Source organism: Suncus etruscus, chromosome 13 (genome assembly GCF_024139225.1).
Source record: "Suncus etruscus isolate mSunEtr1 chromosome 13, mSunEtr1.pri.cur, whole genome shotgun sequence".
NCBI lineage: Eukaryota > Metazoa > Chordata > Mammalia > Eulipotyphla > Soricidae > Suncus > Suncus etruscus.
The window spans coordinates 50,523,017-50,549,278 of NC_064860.1; the positions used below are offsets into that span (position 1 = coordinate 50,523,017).

Here is a 26,262-nt window from a genome sequence, read left to right on the forward strand (position 1 = left end):
TTATGAGCCCACTCTGGAGCAAGTTGATGCCAGGAAGCAGTGGGGCCTGCCCTGGTAGAAGTCCAATTCCTAGTGCTGGTGTAGAAAATCATACTGGTTCCATACATGGTATCTAAGGTTAGGGGTAATTGCCAATGTCCAATCTTCTGATGCCTCAGCCAAGTACTATGGCAAGTGTTCAAGGCCCCATAATATTCTAATGCATTTACAGAAACTGGTGCAAGTTGCATTTGGAAGCCATGGATTCCCACTCAGTGCTCACTATAAAAAAGTTTTAATGTCTTAATTTTACTATGTATCTCCTTGATCTTATAGTCCATAGTGGTACTTGGAGATATAAGTTGGTTGTCCTAGTTTCAATAGTTTTATTGCAATGCTATACTGTAATAGACTCAGAAGGCAGTGCTCATTAGATAGTGTGTGTCATGACAAAATTTTTAATCTATTTATTTTCTACTTGATTATGCCTACTAATATAATCTAATATCATGTCCACAGATAACAATGGAAAATGCAACTGCATGTCATAAACCCCTGCTACAGAGCTCATTCATTATGTTATTGTAATTTGGTTTCAATTTTAGGTAATTTACCATTTTACCATAATGCTCAGGATTTTAGTTTGCTTTTAGAAAAGGAAACTGGATGCTCAAGACCCTCTAGATGATTTTTATGATGTAGACTCCTCTTATAGTGCTCATTACCATATTGCTTAGTTTTCTAGATTTGAAAGTTAGGATTTTTTAAGAGTGCTCTATACACAATCTTAATTGGCCTATAAAATGGAAAACCTTTACTTCTGACATGTGGACTTTATATATTTTAAGCGTTCTGACCCATTCCACCTGGGTCAGCTTTTCTTTTCTTTTCTTTTTTTTTCTTTTTTGGTTTTTGGTTTTTGGGTCACACCCAGCAGCACTCAGGAGTTACTCCTGGCTCTATGCTCAGAAATCGCTCCTGGCAGGCGCATGGGGACCATATGGGATGCCGAGATTTGGACCTCCAACTTTCTGCATGCAAGGCAAATGCCTTACCTCTATGCCATCTCTCTGGCCCCTGGTTCAGCTTTTGAACTGTAACCCATAGATCCATCCTCAGTGTCTATTTATGTGGGTGAGTACATGTGTTCGCCACCTCAATGTTTATCTGTAATATACATAATGTATGTTTACATTATGTATACATTATGTATGGTGTATATTGTCCTGTCCCCTATTATGTATAACCCCTCCTTGCCCCCTCTGCTTACCACATTACAAATCTTTTTTTAACCCTTCACTCTCTCACCCATGGTCTGTTATTTCCCCCATTAACCTTTTTTACCCTCAGTTCTTAACTATTCAGTATTCAGAACATGCTCTTCAACCCAGTCAACTGCCCGTTCTTATTCTGCTTTTTAATCATCGCCCATCTCAAGGATCTTTGACTTCCCTTTTATTGCTTTGCACCATTCACAGTCTCAAAGTAATTGCACCCTGGTTCTCAACTTTCCTGTCCCAGTGTACAATGAAAGGATCTTGTTGAGTAAAGAAGACATTTAAAAGAATTATAATCAGCATATGCCAAGCTAAATATCATCTCTGTTTCTACTATTCAGTGGAAATGAGGTAGACAAGTGCCAAAGAAGAATTCTATGTCTACACATTCAGACACTTTAAAACATGTGTCTCCCTATGGAAAGCACAGATTTGGCCTTGGGAATTTATGAGTACCAAGTCTTTTTTGTACTCAACAATAATTCCAATTCAAAGAATGGTCTTAGCTCTACTTCACACATATGAGAGACTAAAGCTCAGAGACAATCCATTTTCTAGGTAGGGGTAGAGAGCAGTTTTGCTGTCAAGGACCATTTGGGCCTTTATAACAACTCTCCCTGTCCATATAACATAGACACTTCGGCTTCAGTCAGCTAATGGCAAAAATACAAGTCCAAACTGTCCTCTATCATGGCCAGATCACATGGTTCACAGGATTTATATTGTCCATCAGACCCATCATACTCCACCCAAAGCCACACAGGAAGGATGTGTTCAGACTCCTGAATTCCAATAAGGATATGCCTCCTGCATCTGAAGGTAAAAATGGAGTGATAGAAAGATTTCCCACACTTGGACTTGGTGCTACTCTACTGAATTCCAATTTAAAAGTTCTTGACAAACTGTTGCTCAAGGTGGTATTCATAGGCCTAGTTTCTCAAAATAATCATTGCATCAATGTACTCACTAGCCTACTGTCAACGCATTCCCTGGTGCACCAAAACAATTCTCTACTCAGTTTGCAGATGATCTAAGAACCACCGGGGAGAAAATTGGTCATTGTTTCAAGCCCTGAATATCTTTATACTTTGATTTCAGTACATTTTGAAAGTATAGTTTATTGCACAGTTTACCAGTAATGATAAAGATGAGAAAACACAAATATTAAATTCTGAACATATATTATTTTGTCAGTGTTTTGATTCAACCACCCTAAATACCCTATAATGATAGCAAAATTTAGTAATTTAATCATTTAGTCATTTAGCATATGAATAGTTATTTAATAATTTAATACATTTAATGATGTATACACACTATACCAAGTGGCATTAAAAATCATTTAAAGAAGAAGACTTGAAGTATTGTTCATTTTCACTGACAAAAGTCACTTCCAAAACAATAACTTGTAGCCTGTGTCAAATTGATGTAAAAAGGGAAAGGAGACAAAATAAAGAAGTTTCTTTTTCTATCCTATCCTTGGTTTCATTGCAATCTGGACGGAGGAAATTTTTGAAATAGTTAAAATTTCTTATTTTTTGGTCTCAGGTGCCGCCTACTGACAAAAAATGTCTACTTACAATTTCAGAGTTTATTAAAAGTGGTCCTGCCCAGTGGGGCCTGACTGTGAGAAATTGTGAGTGCTGCCTGTGTGTGTTTGTCTCCGGTCCTGTCGCTTGAAACTCCTGGGAGTGGGCCAAAAAGAGGCTCCAGAAACCTCGCTCTCCCAGAGGCTTATTCAAGGGTGGGCACACCAAGGAACTGCTTCACAACATGAAAACCAGCTATAAGCAGTACTTTGAAGAAGTCAGGTCCCCTGTTTGTGACATCAGGCTGGGAAAATCTACAAAACTATGCCTGCCCAGTGGGGCCCGACCGTGAGAAATTGTGAGTGCTGCCTGTGTGTGTCTGTCTCCTGTCCTGTCGCTTGAACCTCCTGGGAGTGGGCCAAAAAGAGGCTCAAGCAGAGCATGGCCACTCCACTTCGCTATGCGGCCGTGTGCTCTTTCTAAGGAAAGAACACCATTGAAACAAGAAGAAAAAATTACAAAAAGAACTGTGCTGGAGGCTAAACTCTGCTGGAACTCAGATGCCAGCACCCCTATCTGCCTTTCTTCTGTGCTGTGCTCCATTTTTGGCCTGATTTCATCCTTTGTGTGGCTCATCTGCGATGGCTTGCCTTCCCTGAAACCTTCCCTGAGGTGAGTTTACAAGCCCAGAAAGAGGAAGCTGCTGCACTCAGCTCGAACTCAGATGCCAGCACCCCTATCTGCCTGACTTCTGTGCTGTGCTCCATTTTCGGCCTGATTTCATCCTGTGTGTGGCTCATCTGTGGAAGGCTCGCCTTCCATGGAGCTGAGCTTACACGCCCAGAAAGGGGAAACCGCTGCACTCTGCTGGAACTCAGATGCCAGCACCCCTATCTGCCTGTCTTCTGTGCTGTGCTCCATTATTGGCCTAATTTCATCCTGTGTGTGGCTCATCTGAGAATGGCTTGCCTTCCATGGAGTCTTCCCTGGAGCTGAGCTTACAAGCCCAGAAAGAGAAAACCACTGAACTCTGCTGGAACTCAAATTCCAGCACCCCTATCTACCTGTCTTCTGTGCTGTGCTCCATTTTCAGCCTGATTTCATTCTGTGTGCGGCTCATCTGAGGATGGCTCGCCTTCCTCTGGAGCCTTCCCTGGAGGTAAGTTTACAAACCCAGAAAGGGTGGAGCCAGAGGAGCATGGCAGCTCCGCTTTGCTTCCCGGCCATGCACATCATTTAGCCAATGAATACAGCCACAGCACATAGAAAAACCCACAATACAAGTGTGACAGGCCAGCACCAGACATAGAGAATGACGATAGCAACTCTGATGACTTGAACATGACCAACCAACTAGTCAGTCTCTTAGATAAGAAGTCTAGAGTCGCAATATGGAAGATGTTCAAAGAACTCAAAGAAAGTATAGAAGAGAACACTAATAAGAATCAAGAGAATATGAAGATAGAAATCAGAAAACTCCAAACTGAAATCTCAACTCAAATAACAGGTCTGAAAACTCAGTAGACGAATTGAAGAAAAACATGGTTGAGCTTTCCCAGGGATTAACAGCAGCTGATAATAGAATTAGTACACTGGAAGATGAGATGAATAAAAATTCCATACAGCAGAAGAAATTGGGAAAAAGCCTTAAAGAAAATGATAAAACAATGGAAAAATTACTCAAAGAATGGGAACAGATTAAAATAGAAGTCTATGGTAAGATCAATAGAAACAACTTAAGAATCATCGGAGTCCCAGAGATCCAGGAAGAAAATCTCCAGGAAGAATCAATGGTCAAGAACATCATTAAAGAGAAACTACCAGAGCTAATGAATACATGAGATCAAATCCTGCATGCCCGAAGAGTACCAACTACAAGAGACCCCAGAAAAAACACCCCAAGACACATCATAGTCACAATGACGAATCCCACAGATAAAGACAGAATTCTGAAAGCAGCAAGATCGAAAAGAGAAATTACATTCAAGGGACCATTCTTGAGATTTACTGCAGATTTGTCACCGGAAACAAGCAAGGCCAGAAGGCAGTGATGGGACATAGTGACAAAATTCAATTAAATAAATGCTTCGCCTAGAATACTGATCACATCAAAACTCACTTTCAGGTCTGAAGGAACAATACATAGTTTCACAGAAAAACAACAGCTCAGAAAGTTTACAAACTTAAAACCATTCTTAAAAGAAAATATGAATGGCCTAAATTAAGACAAGACTGACCAACAGACACACCAAACTCTGATATAAAGATGGCACCAACTCCCAGGACAATTCTTTCTCTCAATGACAATAAACTAAATGCACCACTTGAGACACAGAGTGGCTAAATGGATCAAAAACTTAATCCAACATTCTTCTGCCTACAAGAAACACACCTGAATAGTCAGAACAAACATAGACTCAAGATAAAAGGCTGGAGAAAAATCATCCAAGCAAACAACACCCATGAAAAAGCAGGAGTGGCCATACTAATATCAGATGATGCAAACTTTATACTTAGGAAAGTTGTAAGGGACAAAGATGGACATTTTGTATTAATCAAGGGATATGTACAGCAGGAAGAAATCACTCTCCGAAACATATATGCACCGAATGAGGGGCCAGCAAAATATTTAATAAAATTGTTGACAAATCTAAAAAATAATATCAATAACAACCCAATAATTGTGGGAGACCTCAACACGGCATTGTCAACACTTGACAGGTCAATCAGACTGAAACCCAACAAGAATATACTAGACCTGAACAGAGAAATGGAAGAAAGAGGCCTAGTAGATATATACAAGACACTCCACCCCCAGAAGTCTGGATACACATTCTTCTCTAATGTGCATGGGACATTCTCCAGGATAGACTACATGCTAGCACATAATATCAAGAGGATAGAAATTTTGCAGGCTACCTTTGCTGACCACAAGACCCTGAAATTATATGTGAACTACAGAGGGACACAAAAAAAATATTTAATACCTGAAAGTTAAACAGCCTAATACTGAATAACCAGTGGGTCTGAGATGAAATCAAAGAGGAAATCAAAACCTTCCTAAAAACAAATGACAATGGAGACACAAACTATCAGAACCTATGGGGCACTGCAAAAGCGGTACTGAGAGGAAAATTTATAGCTTTGCAAGCACACATCAGGAAAGAAGGGGCATACATGAATAGCTTAATTACGCAGCTCATAGAATTAGAAAGTACTCAACAAAGGGACCCAAAAATAGGGCGACAGAAGGAAATAACAAAACTGAGAGCAGAAATCAACGAAGTGGACACCCAAAAAACAATCCGAAAAATCAACGAAAGCAGAAGTTGGTTCTTTGAAAAAATAAACAAGATTGATAGACCACTGGCAAAACTAATAAAAAAAAGAGAGATAGAGAAACTTGATAACTCGTATTAGGAATGAAAAAGGAGTGATCACTACTGATATATTAGAGATCCAAAGTGTAATCAGAAACTACTTTGAGAAACTCTATGCCATTAAAAATGAAAACCTGAAAGAAATGGATAAATTTTTGGACTCTTATAATCTTCCAGGTTGAATGAAGAGGATGTATCATATCTAAACACACCCATCACTATGGAGGAAATTAAGATAGTAATCTAATGTCTGCCCAAATAAAAAAGCCCAGGCCCAGATGGATTTACTAATGAATTCTTTCAAACCTTTCAAGAGGAACTTCTACCAATCCTGACAAGACTCTTTCATGAAATCAAAAAACAGGAACACTTCCAAATAGCTTTTATGAAACTAACATCACCTTGATACCTAAACCAGACAGAGATGCTACCAAAAAAAGAAAATTACAGACCAATATTGCTGATGAATACAGATGCAAAGATTCTCAACAAAATCTTGGCACATAGAATTCAATGCCTCATTAAGAAGATCATTCACTACGATCAAGTAGGTTTCATCCCAGGAATGCAAGGCTGGTTTACCATCTGTAAATATATCAACATAATACACAACATCAACAACAAGAAAAATAAAAATCACATGATCATATCAATGGATGCAGAGAAAGCATTTGATAAGGTTCAACACCCATTCTTGATCAAAACTCTCAGCAAGGTGGGAATGGAAGGAACCTTTCTCAATATAGTTAAGGCCATCTTCCACAAGCTAGAGGCAAATATCGTCCTCAATGAAGAAAAACTTTCCTTTAAATTCTCTTTCCTCTAAATTCTCTCTCACCAAGCCTATTCAACATAGCACTGGAAGTACTCGCTATAGCAATTAGGCAAGAAAAAGATATCAAGGGAGTCCAGATAGGAAAGGAAGAAGTCAAGCTCTCGCTGTTTGCAGATGACATAATACTCTACCTAGAAAACCCTAAGGTCTCTAGGAAAAACCTTCTAGAAACAAGAGACTCATATAGCAAGATGACAGGCTACAAAATCAATGGCCTTTCTATACACCAATAGTAATAAGAAAAAAATGGACATTAAGAAAACATCTCTATTAACAATAGTGTCACACAAACTCAAATATTTTGGAATCAACTTGACTAAAAATGTGAAGGACCTATACAAAAAAAAACTATAAAACTCCACTCCAAGAAATAAGAGAGGACACGCAGAAATGGAAGCACATACCGTGCTCATGGATTGGCAGGATTAACATCATAAAAATGGCAATACTCCCAAAGCGTTGTACAGATTTAATGTGATCCCTTTAAAGATACCCATGACATTCTTCAAAGAAGTGGATCAGGCACTTTTGAAATTCATTTGGAACAATAAACACCCTAGAATAGCTAAAGCAATCATTGGAGAAAAGAATATGGGAGGAATTACTTTCCCCAACGTTAAACTGTAGTACAAAGCAATAGTTATCAAAACAGCATGGTATTGGAATAAAGACAGGCCCTCATTTCAGCAAATAAGCTTGAATACTCAGAGAATGTTCCCCAGACATACAATCACCTAATTTTTGATAAAGGAGCAAGAAATCCTAAACGGAGCAAAGAAAGCCTCTTCAACAAGTGGTGTTGGCACAACTGGCTAGCCACTTGCAAAAAATCGAACTTAGACCCCCAACTAACATCATGTACGAAGGTTAAATCCAAATGGATGAAAGACTTCGATACCAGACCCAAAACCATAAGATACATAGAACAACATGTAGGTAAAACACCCCAGGACATTGAGACTAAAGGCATCTTCAAAGAGGAAACTGCACTCTTCAAGAAGTGAAAGCAGAGATTAACAGATTGGAATATATTAAGCTGAGAAGCTTCTGCACCTCAAAAGTAATAGCGCCCAGGATACAAGAGCCTCCCACTGAGTGGGAGAAACTACCCAATACCCATCAGATAAGGGGCTAATCTCCAAAATATACAAGGCACTGACAGAAATTTACAAGAAAAAAAATCTAATCCCATCAAAAAATAGGGAGAAGAAATGGACAGACACTTTGAGAAAGAAGAAATACAAATGGCCAAAAGACACATGAAAAAATGCTCCATATCACTGATTATCAGGGAGATGCAAATCAAAACAACAATGAGATACCACCTCACACCACAGAGATTGGCACACATCACAAAGAATGAGAACAAGCAGTGTTGGCGGGAATTTGGAGAGAAAGGAACTCTTATCCACTCCTGGTGGGAATGCCGTCTAGTTCAAACTTTATGGAAAGCAATATGGAGATTCCTCCAAAAACTGAAAATCGAGCTCACATATGACCCAGCTATACCACTCCTAGGAATATACCCTAGGAACACAAATATACAATACAAAAACCCCTTCCTTACATCTATATTCTTTGCAGCACTAATTACCATAGCAAGACTCTGGAAACAGCCAAGATACCCTTTAGCAGATGAATGGCTAAAGAAACTGTGGTACATATACACAATAAAATATTATGCAGCTGTCAGGAGAAATGAAGTCATGAAATTTTCCTGTACATGGATGTACATGGAATCTATTATGCTGAGTGAAATAAGTCAGAGAGAGAGAGAGAAATACACAGAATGGTCTCACTCATCTATGGGTTTTAAGAAAAATGAAAGACATTCTTTCAATAACAACTTTCAGACAGAAAAGGAAAAGAGCTGGACGTAACAGCTCACCTCATGAAGCTCACCACAAACAGGGATGAGTTTATTTAGAGAAATAACTACGTTTTGAACTATCCTAATAATGAGAATGTACGAGGGAAATAGGAAGCCTGTCTAGAGTACTGGCGGGGGTTGGGTGGGGAGGAGGGAGATTTGGGACATTGGTAATGGAAATGTTGCACTGGTGATGGGTGGTGTTTTTTACATGACTGAAACCCAAACACAATCATGTATGTAATAAAGTTGTGTAAATAAAAAATAATAAACATATAAAAAATAAAAGTGAAATATAGTAGTAATACAGATTCTTGAAAAGTGATAAAACATGCTAAAAAAGAGATTTGAATTCACTGGGCATTTGGAAATCACTGAAGTGGGGGTAGGAAAGTATGCACAGTAAGTTGTCAAGCAAGAGCAATCTAAATTTTGTCTTTTGCCACCCCCTGGTGGCAGAATATTTTCTCACTAGAATAAGATCTATAACCATAAAAATGAATTGTCTCTCCAATTGAGAGAGCCAAACATACTATAAATTTTATTTTTGGTATTCAATAATTAATTTATAATATCCATGCTTTGGGCACTTAATAACTAAATGCATAATGATTTTATAATTTTCTTTAGTGAATTGCAATGTTTAAATCTTGTCATTTGAATCACATAAAGCTTTTATATGTAACTATGTATTGGGGCAAGACAGAGAGAACAGGGTTTTAAGCACTTGCATTGCATGGCAGATTTTCTTTCCAGGATTGCATATAATCCCTTGAACACTACCAGGAGTTGTCCCTGAGCTAAGAAGGGGAATAAACCCTGAGCATCATACGGTGTAGACCTAAAATAAAAATTAGAAAACCTAACACACTCTTAATTATCAGAGCCAATTTCACTTTTTTTATTATCAGAGATAATTTATTTTTTAATTTTGGGTTTGGGTCGAAAACAATTGATCTGCGCAATGAAAAGATAGTAGACTAAAACATTGCATCGCTAAGGTATGTAACCTTTAAATATATAAAACATATTTTTCACAATACAAAATTTTATTGAAATTTAAAATGACAAAAAAGGATTAAAAACGTTGCTAATTTTTGACCAATCAAAAACAAGCAAATAACACACACACACACACACACACACACACACACACACACACACACACACCCCACCTTGAATAAAGATCATTTATTGTAGATGGGCGCCACCTGGTGGAAGGAAAACACGACAGTAGGTGCTATGTGTCTCTTAAGGTGGAATTTTGTTTAAACACTTTAGAATTTGAGTGAAATGTAACAATTGAAAATAACATCAAGAACAATTCTGAAAAGATTCTTACCTACTAAAAAATGACTACCTTCAAGAGGAATTACAAATCAGAGACATTTTGGCTAAAACCTCTAACACAAGCTTCCTTATGTCTTTGAAATCAATTGTTCTTCATCTGTCAAACAGGGAAAAGAATTGGACAAGCTATTCTCCGGATTCTTGCAAATGTGTGACATTGGGGTCATAGTGTTTTTCACTCTCAATGTCATTTACAGGGTTTTCAGTATTATATTTCTGGGTTCCACCTGCTTAAAGTAGATGTTTTCTATGTTCTCATATAAGATCAAATAAAGTATCTATTTGTCCAAAATTATTTTAGACTACAAGTACCAGAAATTAGCACTAATCATAAATAGTTTTTCCATTTATAATTGGTAAATCTTATGGTCTGAAGCTTTACATGCTTTTGGAATATGTACATTAACCCTTGCATTAGACGATACCTAAATAAAGCAATGAGTAAAGTACCAGATTTCTTCATTTACTAGATACTTTGAATACTTACTCAGTTGACTTTAGACTTCTTGAGAATATAAAATACTTTGCCTGTGTTTTTAATGAAACAGATAGTATAAGGCATATGTAAAAAGTGATGTTTCTTTCACTTTAAATGAATGAAGTGTGCTGGCGAGTATGGGGAACTAGAGTTCAAACAGAGGATCTCATACCTACAAAGCCATTTGCCTTGTCCAGTCCTGCACAAAACCTTTAAATGACTAAACTGTTCCTTTCAATAACATCTAAAATAAAATATTTTACCTGCTGTTAGGCCATCTCTACAAATATGAACTTCATAATCTACAACTTAAGACAGATCAAGATTTGTACTGATATGAGCACATCTGTATTCTATGGAAAGAAAATCAATAATGCTATAGGAACTTGGAGAGATGCCCTTTCCAATCACAGAATAGACGTTTTGGTGGGGTGTGTCATTTCCAATAACCCCACACTTAAGGTCACAATGCCGTCCACAAATTTTAGTCTTACTTTTGACAGAAAACATGTTTTCAATTCCAAACAATGCTAATAATTTTATATGTCATGATTTCATATTTGCATAGTACCACACATCCTAAGTGTGATGTTCTCTTTTTTTCTTAAGTAGATTAAATGTTCTTGTGAGCATGAAGCTTTTCAAGTTTAGTAACTGGCAACTCCTACATCCAGGCCTCTGTTGAAGCGATTATAAAAGACTCATTTCCCAGAACTACAGGTGCACAACAGATTGGAGCCATTATGCAAAAGAACAGAAATTTGGAGAAAAACCCAAGTGAATAAAAAAGTCATGTTCCTGGCCATCCGTTTGTCTTCAGCGCTGTTTTTTCAGCTCTAGGAGGATACACAATATGAAATTTGCAAAAGTTATAATAAATGTAAAGCCATTCAAGATGAGCAGTATATGCCTGTAGTTACAGCTACTTCCAGCAAGAAAAACACGGACAAGAAATAAAGGCCAAGATCAATTTAATACATTTAAAATCCTAAAGTTATGTAGGAAAATTGACCAATTAAAAGAGGATTACATTATTCTCCTCCCCTCCCCCCACACGCACATATTCTCCTGATTTTTCTGAATTTTTTTTTTCAGTTCAAAAAAGTCTTATTTTTTCCTTACTGATCTGGTAAGTTTATCATCTCCCAGCCCAAGTCAAATATATAAAATCTCCATTTCAGCTGTTGGTCATTGTATTTTTTTTCAGTCCTTTTATAAGCAAAAGTCTGGGAAATGAACGGATGGTTTCCAAGTCATGTTTTCCTGATACCATGTAGATATATTGCTCACAAATGTTCTCAAATGTCCCTTATTTTCTCCAACTAACACATAGACGTTCAAATTTTAAGGAAGGTTTAAAAGAAATTGGGGGGTCTATAAACCCAACTGAAAAGTAGAAATGTGTGGAAAATAAGTGCAATGCTAAGCAAGTTTAATTTACTCCTTTAAAGAGAAAAGAAGAAAACGCAGGGAAAAAAGTAGGACTGCTTGCGGCTGCTTATGATGTGCAGGTTCATTCAAGTCTGAAGGGGAAATAGAATGAGAGAAGGGAAACAAGGTAGAAAAAAGTCACTAGAAACACCGGATAGCAATGTTAAGACCTGGACAAAGTGGTAAAGCAAAAGAAAGGAAAAACTTGTCATTGAGATCCCACCTGCTGCTCTGGAACAAGTCATTCCTGATTCGCTTCCCCAGCTTGAATTCCGATTGGGACCCCAGACCAAGCAATGGCATTTAAGAAAGCATCCCTTAAGGGTTTGAGGACCAGGTGCCATCATTCAGCCTTTTCAAGAGAAAAGTGTTGAGGATCCTAGTTTTTGTATTTTTGCTTTTTATTTGTTCATTGTAGTGCTCTCACTCGAGCTGTCCTAAAGAGTGAAAAGCAAAGCTCTATCTTTTGTTTTGCTCTGTGTTCCAGCAGACTATCTGGAACTCCAAGTGAGAAAAAAGAAAAAAGTTTGTGTTTTGATTTATTATTATTATTATAATTATTTTTAGTTAGCAGCAAAGTGTGGAAAGAAAAAAGTGCCTGAGGGCTGAAGCAGACGCTCTGGGCCTGACTGAATGTCTTAGGGGAGGAATGATGAGGACCCCCAAAAAATCAAAAGGGGGTGGACCCTGGACGGGAGCAGCGAGGTGGGGAGAAAAGAGAAAAGAACAAGTGGGAGTGCGCCAAGAACGCCCCGGGATCTATTGTCCCGGTGACTTTTCGCCAGTGCAAGCACGAGGAAACATTTCCTTCCTCTGTGTCACGGAGTCCCTCCCTCTTTTTCGATAGGATTGTTGCAGCATATTTGCTTAGGGGCCTAGGAATGGGGAAACGACTCAGCTTTGCAAACACAAGTTGCAGCCCTTTTAAATTATTTTTTGCTCCCCTTCCCTGTTAAAAAAAAGAGAGAGAGAGAATGGGGCTAGGGGATTCACTTTTCTAAATCCCAGCCACCTATCTCTGCGATCTGTAGATGGGGCAAAAAAAGTTGGGGGTTCTTAGACCTTTTCCACCAGCCTGGCCTAAATAAGTCCTGCAGCTGCTTTTAAGTGGAAGCAAGTAGCCTAGCAGGAAGGTAGGTGGTGAGTGAGTTATTTCTCGGACCCAGAAGAGAAAGCGCAATTCCCAGGCAAGGGAGTCTCTCTTAGGAAACTGAGCCGCCTTCCAGATTACCTATTCCGGAAGTGTGAACCCAAATCGCCCCCAAAAAGTCTCTACAACCGGGCGGGGGCGGGGAAGGCGGTCATGCCAGAGGAAGGAAGGAGCTGGGTCAATGGGTCCATGCTAGAGCCTGGTAGGTCAGTGTCTCCTTCTGCCCCTAGGTCCCAGGCACCAGGCTTCCCCACCCCATTCCTCCCCCAGAACAGTTGCAGCAAACGGGCAGGCTAGTCTGGGAGAAGGGGAGGTGGGTATTTTTCTAGAAAGGGCAGCCCTGGCTCGGTTCCCAGAGTGGAGAGGAGGAGATTGTGGGAGTTGGCGACGCACAGGGACAGCTTGGGGGGACAGTGGATCTTGGAGAAGGGGGCTCTCCTCTCCACCCCATCGGATTTCCATCGGAGCAAGCTGCAGCACGGTGGCGGGAAGGAGAGTAGTCGGGAAGCCTGCTGGATTGTGCAGCGGGATGGGGCATAGCACCTGGTGCAAAGGAGAAAACTTTCTCCCCGCTGCAGGTCCGGACGCACAAAGTGCTGGTCACAACGCCCCTTCTGCGTTTTCCGCCCCCAGATTGACGAGTCCCCGGGACCGGAGCCAGCTCAAGGGGGCCGCCCCCTCTCTCCCTCCACCCTCGCCCAAAGTCGGCTGCCCTAGCGTAGGGGAGGCGGTGACTTCAGGCAGGATAGGAGGCCGGGAGGGAGGGAGGAGCGCCGCGGAGTAAAGGGAGGTGGCTATAAAAGGGCAACCCTGGTCCCCCAGTTCTTGCACTCGCTGCAAAGCGGCTCCAGGTTCTTGGACCCTTTTGGCAAAAATTCTTGGGCGGTCCCTGAGGACCGAGAGCTTAGCGCAGAGCGAGCTGCTTGCTGCTCGGCGGTCCGGGTCCGGTCCAGGCAGTGGCCGAGGAGGGGCTGACGGTCTGGCACGGGTTTCTTAGCGTTACCCCGCAGCTCCCTGCCATCCCGAAACTCCTCCAGAGGGCGGTTGGAGTCCCCCCGCAGCAGCCAATTCCACTCCTGCCAGAGTCTGCCGCGCGGTTCTTGCAACTGGAAGAAACTTCCCGCGCGCCCTTCCGAGGGACCCTGGGAGCCCCTGCGACCCTTTTTGCCAGCATCAGAGCAATTGCTAGACTTGAACTATCTATCCCGAGCGGGGTTCTGTGCTCTGCTCCAAAACAATAGCCCCCCTATTGCACCGAGCTCGGGTGCAAAGAGCAAACCTCCCTGGTGCGTCCCGAAGGCGCACGGCGGGCGGCGAGATGGGTGCGTTGGAACAGACGTCCACGCTGCTGTTGGTAACGGCGGCCGCCTGGCTGCTGCCGCTGCTGGGGCCCGCGGTGCAAGGGAGCCCCGTGGAAGAGGAGGAAGAGTTGGTGCTCCCGACGCTCGAGAGATCCCCAGACTCCGGGATCACGCGTCTCCACCTGGACGCCTTCGGTCTCCAATTGCGCTTAGAACTGCAGCTCGATCTCGGCTTCCTGGCGCCCGGCTTCAAGCTCCAAACCGTGGGGCGCAGACCCGGGTCCAACGTGTCGGATCTCGACCTGGCCGGGGACCTGAGACGCTGTTTCTACTCGGGCACGGTGAACGGAGACCCCAATTCGGCCGCGGCTCTCAGCCTCTGCGAAGGCGTGCGCGGCGCTTTCTTCCTGCAAGGCGACGAGTACTCCATCCAGCCCGCGCCTGCAGCTCCTAGCGTGCGCCTGGTTCCCGCCACCGGGACCACCACCACCACCGCCAGCCCCGAGGAGTACCCCCGCTTCCATCTCCTGCGTCGGAAGCGCCTGGATGGCGGTGGTGCCAAGTGCGGGGTCGTGGACGAAGAGATCGAGCTCCCGGGGGCCGCCGGGCAGAAAGGCCAGGACCCCAAGATTCGGTGGGCACCCAGAAATCGGGCACCAGCGCACGCCGGGCAAGCCACAGGTATCAGCCGCACTAGAGTTGACTCTGATTTCCTTTCACCCTATTCAGGCCCCCTCTCCAACCCTCTTTGTGGTCTTTGTGCGTGCCACGGACCTGAACGCAGTGTCCTGGGCGCACACTGGATGGGGTTTGAAAGGGGGTTGAGATTCTTAGCTCTTAGCATGATCCCTCTTCTGCAGTTACATGTGTGCCCGTGTAATGAATGACCCAGAGTACAGAGGAGCGCTTTTCTGCTGACTAAGGCTCAGGGAGGCTTGGTAACCCCCCGGCACACTTACACACCCACACACATAATCCTTGCACAAAATTCTAGTGGGAGCAATTGCGCGTCTTCTTTCTTTCTTTTCTTCTGCGTTTAAGTTTCTAAATCGCACGATCGAACCCGCATTCTTTAGTGGGGTTGTAATTTGCTCTTGAGTTTTGGAAACCCCCACCCCCAACCGTTTCCCCCTGCCTGTTCAGTGCTGGGTGGACTCGGGTGATGGTGGTGACGCTAGGAGCTGCGGTTCCATCCGCATGTGCCACCACCCCCTCAGGGATCCTAGACGGTGGCTGGCTAGCCTCGGCCCCCCTTGCCGGCTTTTAGAGGCTGACTCTAACAAGCTGGAGGTTTTTTTGGGGGGTGTAGAACCTGCTTGGGAGGTCTGTGCCCCAGCTCCACTAGGGCCCCGCCTCTCCGTGCGCTCCCGGCCCGCGCTCCCTCTCGCGGCCGTCCTGCCCCGCTGCGCAGTTGAACCTGAGTCACCACCGCCCCGGCTTCCTGCCCTGCATTTCCAGAATCATGTGCGTTTTTGCAGAACTCCCTTTCCCGGTCCTTCCCATTCTCTCGCTTGGGTTCCATCTGCCCTTCAAAGTGATCCTAAATGCCTTTGTTGGAGTCTCCCTTTTTCTCCCCAAAAAGTTCCTCTGCTCTTTAAAACAAACAAAAGTACCCCCCTCCAAGTTTGGGGACTGTCCTGGTTCATTTTCTCAAAAGTCAGATATGGCTGAGTAGGGCCCTTTATTGCAGGTGAGGAGGAGAGAAACTGGGAGACACAGGGAGAAAGGTAGCAGTTGGCTCCTGGGCGTAGTGGGTGGTCCTGGTGCCCTGATTTGGCGGGAGCTGCACCCGGGACCCCCTGGGACCCCCGGAATGAGACAGAAACTGGCGGTGCAGGCTGAGATTGCCGCACGTCCCGCCCCTTGGCCCAGGCCCCATCCCCGCCCTGGGCCTTCCACGTGGAGTCCCATGATCTCATTCAGGAATTAAGCTGTGCCTGGCCTGCAAAAGCATGACTCAGGCAGTCCTGCCTGTTCTCCAGATCCAAGGTTTTACTACAACTGGGTGTGCAGAAGGCCCGGCCTGTCTTGGGTTTGCAGGATTTCGAAGAAGACAAGAACCATTTTTTTTAATTTATTTTAAAAGTCTTACACTATTATATATTATATATCGATATACTATATACTATATTATATAATATCTAAAATATCATAATTTTTATTTGTTAGGCTTTCCTTAGATGCTTTGAGAAGAAAACTCCTCCTAGACTAACTGACCCCCCTGAACAAACTTCTTCTTTTTCTCTTTCCAGGAACCGGAAGCATCAGGAAGAAGCGATTTGTATCCAGTCCCCGCTATGTGGAAACCATGCTGGTGGCCGACCAGTCGATGGCAGAGTTCCACGGCAGTGGCCTCAGGCACTACCTTCTCACCTTATTCTCTGTAGCTGCCAGGTTGTACAAACACCCCAGCATCCGCAATTCCATCAGCCTGGTGGTGGTGAAGATCCTGGTCATCTATGAAGAACAAAAGGGGCCTGAAGTCACTTCCAACGCTGCCCTCACCCTGCGCAACTTTTGCAACTGGCAGAAACAGCACAACCCTCCCAGTGATCGGGACCCCGAGCACTATGACACGACTATTCTGTTTACCAGACAGGTGAGAGGAGGACCTGTCATTCTAGCATCTTTTGAGGGGGTTGGATTTCATCCCTGGATTTTGTGCTGTGGTTTTGAATTGGCATGATTGGCCGGAAGAAATCCTCTTTCCCTTATGATTTTAATATTTCCAGTGACTCTCTGCGAATAAGAACATATCCCTTTGCTTTTTGCAGGACCTGTGTGGAGCCCAGACATGTGACACTCTGGGCATGGCTGATGTAGGTACTGTGTGTGATCCCACTCGGAGCTGCTCAGTTATTGAAGATGATGGTTTACAGGCTGCCTTCACCACAGCACATGAATTAGGTAAGATCCTTCAGGTTTATAGTTAAGACCCAATACTTGAATACAAACTGGCAATTACTAATTTTAGAACAGTCTGCAAGTATATTTTGTAGGTGCCACAGATTCCTGGGAGAAGTTGGGAATAATTTCAGTTATTACAAACATGGTCAGCTTAGAAAATAATTAACTGGGGCTAGACAGATTATTCAATAGTACTTGCCTTGCATATGGACAAATGTGGTTTGAGTCCCAGCACTACCTGGTTCCCCAAGTACCACCAAAAGTGAACCCTGAGCAGAACTAGAAGTAAGCCATCATGCACCATCAGATGTGGTTCAAATTCTTATCCCTTCACTCAAGAAAAAGAGAGGATCTGGGCCTTAGATAAGACAGAGGTTAGGCCACATACCCAATCTCAGTTCTAATTCTGATGACACATTATTTCTAGCACATCACCAGGAATGGCCCTAGAGACATGAGCATCACTGGGGTGTCCTGATGACACATTATTTCTAGCACATCACCAGGAATGGCCCTAGAGACATGAGCATCACTGGCGTGTCCTGATGACACATTATTTCTAGCACATCACCAGGAATGGCCCTAGAGACATGAGCCTCAAATCTCCCCAGTATTGCCCAGGGAAACACTGGTGGTCCCCAACCCACCAGTCCTACTGGCTGCTGAATCATGGGAAGGAACTTCTAGAACCCCTGAGCTTGGAAGTACTACCCAAAAAACTAGAGAATAGCTATAAACAATTGGAAATGTTCCTGCTTCATGCCCTTTAAAAAGCAGACATGTTTCTTGAATATATTACTTCCTTCAGAGAGATCACCTAGAGACTTGGGGGGTGGGGGAAAACAACAAAGAATGCTGAGACTCTCTCATTGAATCCACATTTTTTAACCTTTCTTAGGCCACGTGTTTAACATGCCCCACGATGATGCCAAGCAGTGTGCCAACATCAATGGAGTGAACCCTGACGCACACATGATGGCCTCAATGCTTTCCAATCTGGACCGGAACCAGCCTTGGTCTCCTTGTAGCGCTGCTATGATCACCTCCTTTATGGATAACGGCCATGGTAAGATGCTCCTGCCTCTCGTGCACACAGGACATCCTTTCTCTGTAAAAATTCTCAGTCATCTGCTATTTTTTCCCACTTCCTCTTTTCCAACCTTCAGAATTACTCCCATTATCATACTCAGCCATTTTCAGATCTTATCAGATGTAGTGACAGCCAAAGTACTTTTGTTCAATTTTTGAGCAGAACCAGAGTGTTCTGTTATTGTGAGGACACAAATACTTTCATCGAAGAACTTTTTTTTTTTTTGGTTATTTGTTTACTTGTTTTTAGGCCAACCCCAGTGGCACTCAGGGGTTACTCCTGGCTCTTAGCTCAGAAATAAAAAATCACTCCTGGCTGGCCCAGGGGACCATTGGGTGCCAGCGATCAAACCTGTCAGTTCGAGGTTGGCCGTGTGCCAAGCAAATGCCCTACCTGCTGTGCTATTGCTCTGCCACACCCACTTTTGTTTTTAGGGAGGAAGAGATATTCATCTAAAATCTTTATAACTTTTTCCCTAAATTTCTGCAGTTTTCAAATTTCAAGTTGAAATTTTGTAGACGTAAAATTTTACTTATATAAGGCCTGATAAATAAGTTCTGATAAATGTGTGTGTGTGTGTAAGCTCTGATAAATGTTTTCTTAAATGGATCTGTATGCTTTCATCTGCTATTTATTAATACCAGTTGGCATTTTTATTGGCAGGTGAATGTTTGATGGACAAGCCCCAAAATCCCATGCAGTTTCCTTCTGATCTTCCTGGGACTTTGTATGATGCCAACCGGCAGTGCCAGTTTACATTTGGAGATGAGTCCAAGCACTGCCCAGATGCAGAAAGTGTGTGCACAACCCTGTGGTGCACAGGCACTTCTGGCGGGTTGCTGGTCTGCCAGACCAAACACTTCCCTTGGGCAGATGGCACCAGCTGTGGAGACGGGAAATGGTGCCTCAATGGCAACTGTGTGAACAAGACTGACATGAAACGATTTGAGGTGAGATTTCCCCTGGCAGCTTTCATGTCACACACATAGTTTTCCATGTGAGAAGTGCAAAGAACCGAGTGATGCTGAAATACTGAATAACAGTATTGTCCACATCTGCCATCTGAGATCCCTTTTCAAGAACCCAAGATAGATTTGAAGGGGAAGGAGGGTGGGGCCACCCCAGCACTGGACTTACTCCTTTTCTGTGTTCAGGGATCACTCTTAGCAGGCTCAGGGACTCATATGGGATCCTTCTGGGGATCGATCCTGGTTCGGCTGTGTGCAAGGCAAGCATCTTACATGCTGTATTAGCACTCTAACCCCATGATAAGATTATTTTGATCATGGATGCTTTGCCCCAGATTTTTCTCTTTTATTTCCTAGAAAGCTTCCTTGGAGAATTCTAACACTCATGACTTTTTGTCCCCATTGTAGACTCCTGTGCATGGAAGTTGGGGGTCGTGGGGGCCCTGGGGAGACTGTTCGAGAACGTGTGGGGGTGGAGTTCAGTATACAGTGCGTGAGTGTGACCACCCAGTACCCAAGAACGGAGGCAAATACTGCGAAGGCAAACGCATGCGCTATCGATCCTGCAACATCGAAGACTGCCCTGATAACAACGGTAAGTGGGACCCGAGCCAAAGAGACTGATGGGCCCCACATCGGGCACTGGAGGATGGGACGATGATGGGAACATCTTGCCTTCTCTTTCTAGGAAAAACCTTTAGAGAAGAGCAGTGTGAGGCACACAATGAATTCTCCAAAACAACCTTTGGGAGTGGGCCACCGTTGGAGTTGACCCCCAAATATGCTGGTGTCTCCCCAAAGGACAGATGCAAGCTGACCTGCCAGGCCAAAGGCATTGGCTTCTTCTTCGTTCAGCCCAAGGTAATTTTGAGCCTTTTACATTCCTGCTTTTTCATGAAAACTCAGCCTATCTCAGTCCCTATGGCCTGGCAAGTCTGAAGGTTGCAGGGTGACAGCAAAGAAATTTCACAAAGCTGTCGGATGAAGTTCCAGGAGTCAGCTTGCTTTATTTTATGGTCCTAACCGCCATGTACATTTCCTCACATGGCTTCTATGCTAAGCCTTTCCAAGAAGCCACTTCTCTGCTCCTTCTCTGGTTCTCTCTGCCTCTGTCTACCTTTCAGCTGCTTTTCCAGACTACCTTGCTGACTAGCTCCCTTTGCTGATGCTACTGCTGCCGCTTCTTTGATGCTGCTGAATTTGATGCTTAATCTATTGATTCTCGCTTCTGCCCCACTTTTCTAACTCTTCTTCTTAATCCCTCTCTCCTCCCATGAAGACTCCTCTATCCACCCATTCCAGGTGTGGGTAGTTCTGATCATTCAGGCGGGATAAATAAGAAGTTGAGGGAGGGGATACCCATATCCTCCACCTTTTTTTGTATTGTTACAGAAGCACTATTGATAGATCTAGATTCAATCTAGAACATCCAAGTTTCTTTTCATAAGCTATAAACAAAATCACAAGAAATTTTCTGCAGATAATACAGTTGGAAATAAGCTATGTAAGATACACAATATAACATCAGGATAGCTGAGAACTTTCAAAACTCTAACAAGCATTTTAGATTAGTTAGTTCAAACAAATATTAAAGCACTAAAGTTAGATACAAAATGTTTTGTTTGCAATGGGGCTTAGACCAAAATAAGATCCATACAAATAAAACACAATTTAACCAGCAAGACAATGATCGATGCAAATAGAGTCAAGAGATTTAACTTGAACCAAAGTTACTGGAAGTTCTAAAAAACAGCTTCTTCTTTGTTTGTCTTCAGCTGGCCTTGGATCCTACATCTTCTCAATCTTCACCTTCTGTGATAGGCTGCCAAGGTCGTCTGGGTTGCAGGGAATCCACTCTCCTGCCTGCTACCAGTCCTTTCCCAAGGAGATTTCTTTCCGGCTTTTTTCCAATCAGTGACCTCTATTTGCAGTTTGGAAGGCTCTGGTCCTCGGAAAAGGACCTACCTTTGGTAGGAGAAAAAGTTGGGTGCCCAGCAATCTGATGGGGAGCTCCAAATTTTCAGCTCTCCCCCTTCATTTCTAATATATGTTTCCCACCTGAAGGCACCTCCACCATGTTCAGAACAGATACTAGATGTATTCTGAGCTCTTCATTCTCAGTCCAGTTTAAGAAAGCTGTGACAAGCCACCATAAGGCCAAAGCCCTCACCATTGTTGAAATCTTCTTGGGTCCAGGGCTCAAGTCAGTCCAGGGTTCAAGTGTCAGTTGTTGTATTAATATAAATTAAAGAGTCCTAGAATTGGTGTGGGGATGGTGAGGCCTTTCTTGGCTCTGCCCAGCTCCAGCAACCCCTATGGCCTGGAGGGTTTGAAGGTTGTGGGGTGACAGCGGAGAAATTCACAAAGTAGTCAGATGAAGTTCCAAGAGTTTGTCAGCTTTATTTCACAGTCCTATCTGCCATATACATTTCCTCACATGGCTTCCATGCTAAGCCTTTTTCTAGCAGCCACTTCTCTACTCATTCTGGCTCTTCAGCCTCTGTCTTCCTTTCAGCTGCTTCTCCAGGTTTTCTTGCTGACTAACTCCCTTTGCTGATGCTATTGCTGCTGTGTCTTTGATGCTGCTGAATTTGATGCTGAATCTGAAGCTGAATTTCTCTGTTGAATCTCGCTATTCTGGCTTCTGCCACACTTTTCTAACTCCTTATTATTCCCTCTCTCCACCCATGCAGACTCCTCTACTCACAATTCCAGGTGTGGGCAGTTCTTATCATTCAGGTGGGCTAAATAAGTTGGGGGAGGGGGATACCCATTGAAGCTCAGAGTTAATCTTAAATCTAGCTTTTGAGGGCCCGGAGAGATAGCACAGCGGTGTTTGCCTTGCAAGCAGCCTATCCAGGACCAAAGGTGGTTGGTTCGAATCCCGGTGTCCCATATGGTCCCCCGTGCCTGCCAGGAGCTATTTCTGAGCAGACAGCCAGGAGTAACCCCTGAGCACTGCCGGGCGTGGCCCAAAAACAAACAAACAAACAAAAATCTAGCTTTTGAGGACCCTTGCAGGTGCTTCTTGTTAAGATTACATCAAAAGTTTAACTCTTTTTCCTTGTAGTGCTATCCATGATGTCTGAGCCCTTTGTTAACATTAGGCATAATCCAAAGACTTTATTCTAGGGAGACAGGCACTGATTAAAATAGAAGTTTGAGCAGTAATACCCCTTGATATTTGAGGGCTTACATTACAGCATTGTTTTGCTGAGGGGGGTACATTTATTTCTGAGCTAGGATTGCTGAGTTTTCAAAACACACCCCAACTAATGATGCAGCCAGTAATTTATAAAGCAACTGTTTTTTTTCTGGCAAGGTAGAACAAGTTGACAAAATGCTCTGCTTTCATTGGCCTTAGCTAAAAGTGAGAAGTTTCACTTTTTTAAATTCTTTTCCAAATTATTAGACATTGTATGGAAAGGACTTCAGTAGTATGTGATGCAGAGTGTTTTAATTATGACAAAAAAGAAGAGAATGCTACCAAGAAGACTTTATTCATAGGTATCCTCACTTTAACTGTTTCCTGGTGGTATGTGACAGCGAGCATGTGTCCCTTTTTTCAGGTGATCGATGGCACTCCATGCAGCCCCGATTCCACCTCTGTCTGTGTGCAAGGACAGTGTGTCAAAGCTGGTTGTGATCGCATCATTGACTCCAAAAAGAAATTTGATAAATGTGGTATTTGTGGAGGAAATGGATCGACGTGCAAGAAAATATCAGGCTCCGTTATTAGCACAAAGTAAGTGCTCAAATTTTGTTCACTGTCAAAGACCTGGCCATTTGGTGACTTTTAAGAGATCAGTTTAGAGACTGGAGTGGTAGCACAGTGGTAGGGCATTTGCTTTGCATGCGGCTGACCCTGGACTGACACAGGTTCAATCCCCAGTATCCCATATGATTTCCAGAGCCAGCGATTTCTGAGCGTAGAGCCAGGAGTAACCCGAGTGCCTCCAGGTATGCCCCCTTCCATAAAGGAGAGACCAGTTTAAAACTCAGAGTGTAGACAGTCCTCATAAGCTCAAGCTAAACCTTACAATGACCCAGTGAATGAGAGATGTTTCTAATGCTTTCTCTTGCCTGCAGACCTGGCTATCATGACATTGTCACAATTCCATCCGGAGCCACTAATATTGAAGTGAAACAGCGGAACCAGCGGGGAACCAGAAATAACGGGAGCTATCTGGCTATCCGGGCTGCAGATGGCACCTACATCTTGAATGGCGACTTCACCTTGTCCACACTGGAGCAAGACATTACCTACAAAGGTACCGTCTTGAGATACAGCGGCTCCTCTGCGGCCTTAGAAAGAATTCGCAGCTTTAGTCCACTCAAAGAGCCCCTCACCATCCAGGTCCTGACGGTGGGCCATGCCCTCCGACCTAAGATTAAGTACACCTATTTCGTCAAGAAGAAGAAGCAGGAACCGTTCAACGCCATCCCCACTTTCTCTGAGTGGGTCATTGAGGAGTGGGGCGAGTGTTCCAAGTCTTGTGGTCAGGGTTGGCAGAGAAGACTGGTGGAGTGTCGAGACCTTAATGGGCAGCCAGCTTCTGAGTGTGCCAAGGAAGTGAAACCAGCCAGCACACGGCCTTGCGCCGACCTGCCTTGTCCACGATGGCAGCTTGGGGAATGGTCTCCTTGTTCCAAAACTTGCGGGAAGGGTTACAAAAAGAGAACCTTGAAGTGTCTGTCCCACGATGGGGGGATATTGTCCCCTGAGAGTTGTGACCCTCTAAAGAAGCCCAAACATTACATAGACTTTTGCACCATGGCAGAATGCAGTTAGGCAGTGACGGGGCAAGGGAAGGGCTGCGACACTAAACTCAACAAGTCTGGGGGCGTCCAGTGAACCCTGTCAGTGAACACTTGAGGTGTATTGACAAGGGGGGATGTAGAGGTAGCTTGAAAAGATGTTAAGTCATCAGCACCTGTCACACCTGTGATAGGGTAGGGGATGGATGGTGATTATTAATCTCTGAGTAATGATATAGCATGATAAGGCCCCCCTGGGCATTACTATTTCTTTGTTACATCTAGGACAAGTTTAAAAAAATAAGAATCATGGTCAGAAATAGATTTAAGTAATGCTATTATCCCTGTTTTCTGGTACCAGTTAAATACTTTTTTTTTTTTTTTAATTTTTTAATAGTATAGGGGTTGGGAAATGAAAAAGGCAAGGGAGATTTTTTAGTCTTAAAACGGGGCTTACTTTACCTCACTAACAATAGAGAAAGAAGAGCACACTTAGGCTCATGACTGGCCACTGCAGTTTCAGAAAAGGTGCTTTACCACCTTCCACAAAACTCAGGATAACCTGACAGGAGAGAAGAGAGTAGGGTTTAGCCAACTCAAGTGACTCAGCTTTGTCTGTTTGGGCTATTTTTTGTGCCTTTGCGAGTTCATTTTAACATAGAGACAATAGCATGAAATTGTAAAAGTCTAGTCAGTCAACACTAAGAAAAGGCAGTGACATCCCCATCAGAAACTGGGACAAAGTCAATGTAGTGTGAACTCAGTATCTCCAACCTTTCTTTGCATGTCAATCTAACAATGGGTGTCCCAAGATAGCAAGCTAACAGGAGAAAACACTTCAGAGAGGGGAGTCATGCTGGCTCTAGAATGGGGTATGCAGGACAGTCCCTGGTGTCTGGGGTCAGTGAGGTCACTTGGCTCAAGGTGGGGAGGTTTCTGAGGGGGTGTAGCGGGTCCATCTCCAGCAACTGGCCCAAGGGTCATATCCTGGCAAATGTGTCTAGCTCTTCCACCATGAAAGAGAATACAACTTTCCATATGTATATAGTAAAATATGTTACTATAACTGTTATTTACTTCATAAGTATTGGTTTGTGTCTTCCTTCCAAGAAGGACTCTAGTTGTAATAAATGCCTATGATAACATATTTATTTTTATACATTTCTTTCTAATGATAAAACTTAAGTTATCGCTTTTGTAAAAGAGCATATAAAATAGAGTATTTATACAATATATGCTACTAGAAATAATAAAACAACACTTTTTGAATGTGTGAGTGTATTTTTTATTGGAAATGAGACTGACTGGAAAGAACGTGACAGGTGGTAAATATTAAATCTGAAACTGTTCCCTTAAGCTTAAGTCCTTTGAAATCAGATTTTGTTCTAAAGAGATGTGATAAATTACACCAGTAGATAAGATACACTAATGGTTGACAAGATTTTTTCCTGTAAAGAGCTAAATAGTTGATAATTTTATCTTTGTACTTTCCATGTGTCACACCTAGTTAACTGCTATTTTAATAGAAATGCAGACACAGATAATAATAAATAATAATAAATACAGACACAGATAATATGAAAGTGAGCAGTAAGGCACTATTCTAATAAAACTTTATTTAGAAAATTAGGCATGTGGAAGACTTCTGGGTGTCTTCCACTGGTATGTTGGGGGCTCTGGGCAGGACAGCTAGCCATAGGCCCCCTGGGCTGAATCCAGGGGACTGAGATTCCCCCCATACCAGACTGGTTTTCAGGGCCAGGCCTGGTAAATCGGGCCCTGGGGGGAGGGGGGGGAGAGAAACCCCTCCCCTATGCATACACAAACTACAGAGGCAGGGGCTGCACTCAGAAGACTCCTCATGCCAGGACTTCTGGGTGTCTTCCACTGGTATATTGGGGGCTCTGGGCAGGACATCTAGCCATAGGCCCCCTGGGCTGACTACTTAGTCCAGGGAAC

The 26,262-nt window shown here is 43.2% G+C and overlaps 1 protein-coding gene across 1 annotated transcript; it reads left to right on the forward strand.

The window, feature by feature from the left end:
- The first annotated feature begins 14,405 nt into the window (after window positions 1-14,405).
- ADAMTS1 (ADAM metallopeptidase with thrombospondin type 1 motif 1) lies at window positions 14,406-25,576 on the forward strand. The gene is made up of 9 exons (XM_049785757.1): window positions 14,406-15,261; window positions 16,833-17,179; window positions 17,355-17,487; window positions 18,386-18,553; window positions 19,241-19,527; window positions 19,954-20,140; window positions 20,234-20,406; window positions 23,115-23,290; window positions 23,635-25,576. The coding sequence occupies exons 1-9, from the start codon at window positions 14,598-14,600 to the stop codon at window positions 24,335-24,337; spliced, it is 2,838 nt and encodes a 945-aa protein (XP_049641714.1). The 5' UTR covers window positions 14,406-14,597; the 3' UTR covers window positions 24,338-25,576.
- The last annotated feature ends 686 nt before the right edge of the window (window positions 25,577-26,262 follow it).

Bases quoted from the DNA above. Each gene is read 5' to 3' on its own strand.
- ADAMTS1 (XM_049785757.1), top strand. From the start codon at position 14,598: ATGGGTGCGTTGGAACAGACGTCCACGCTGCTGTTGGTAACGGCGGCC. The intron at 17,180-17,354 runs GTGAGAGGAGGA...TGCTTTTTGCAG, and splicing joins CTATTCTGTTTACCAGACAG to GACCTGTGTGGAGCCCAGAC. The intron at 20,407-23,114 runs GTAATTTTGAGC...CCCTTTTTTCAG, and splicing joins TCTTCTTCGTTCAGCCCAAG to GTGATCGATGGCACTCCATG.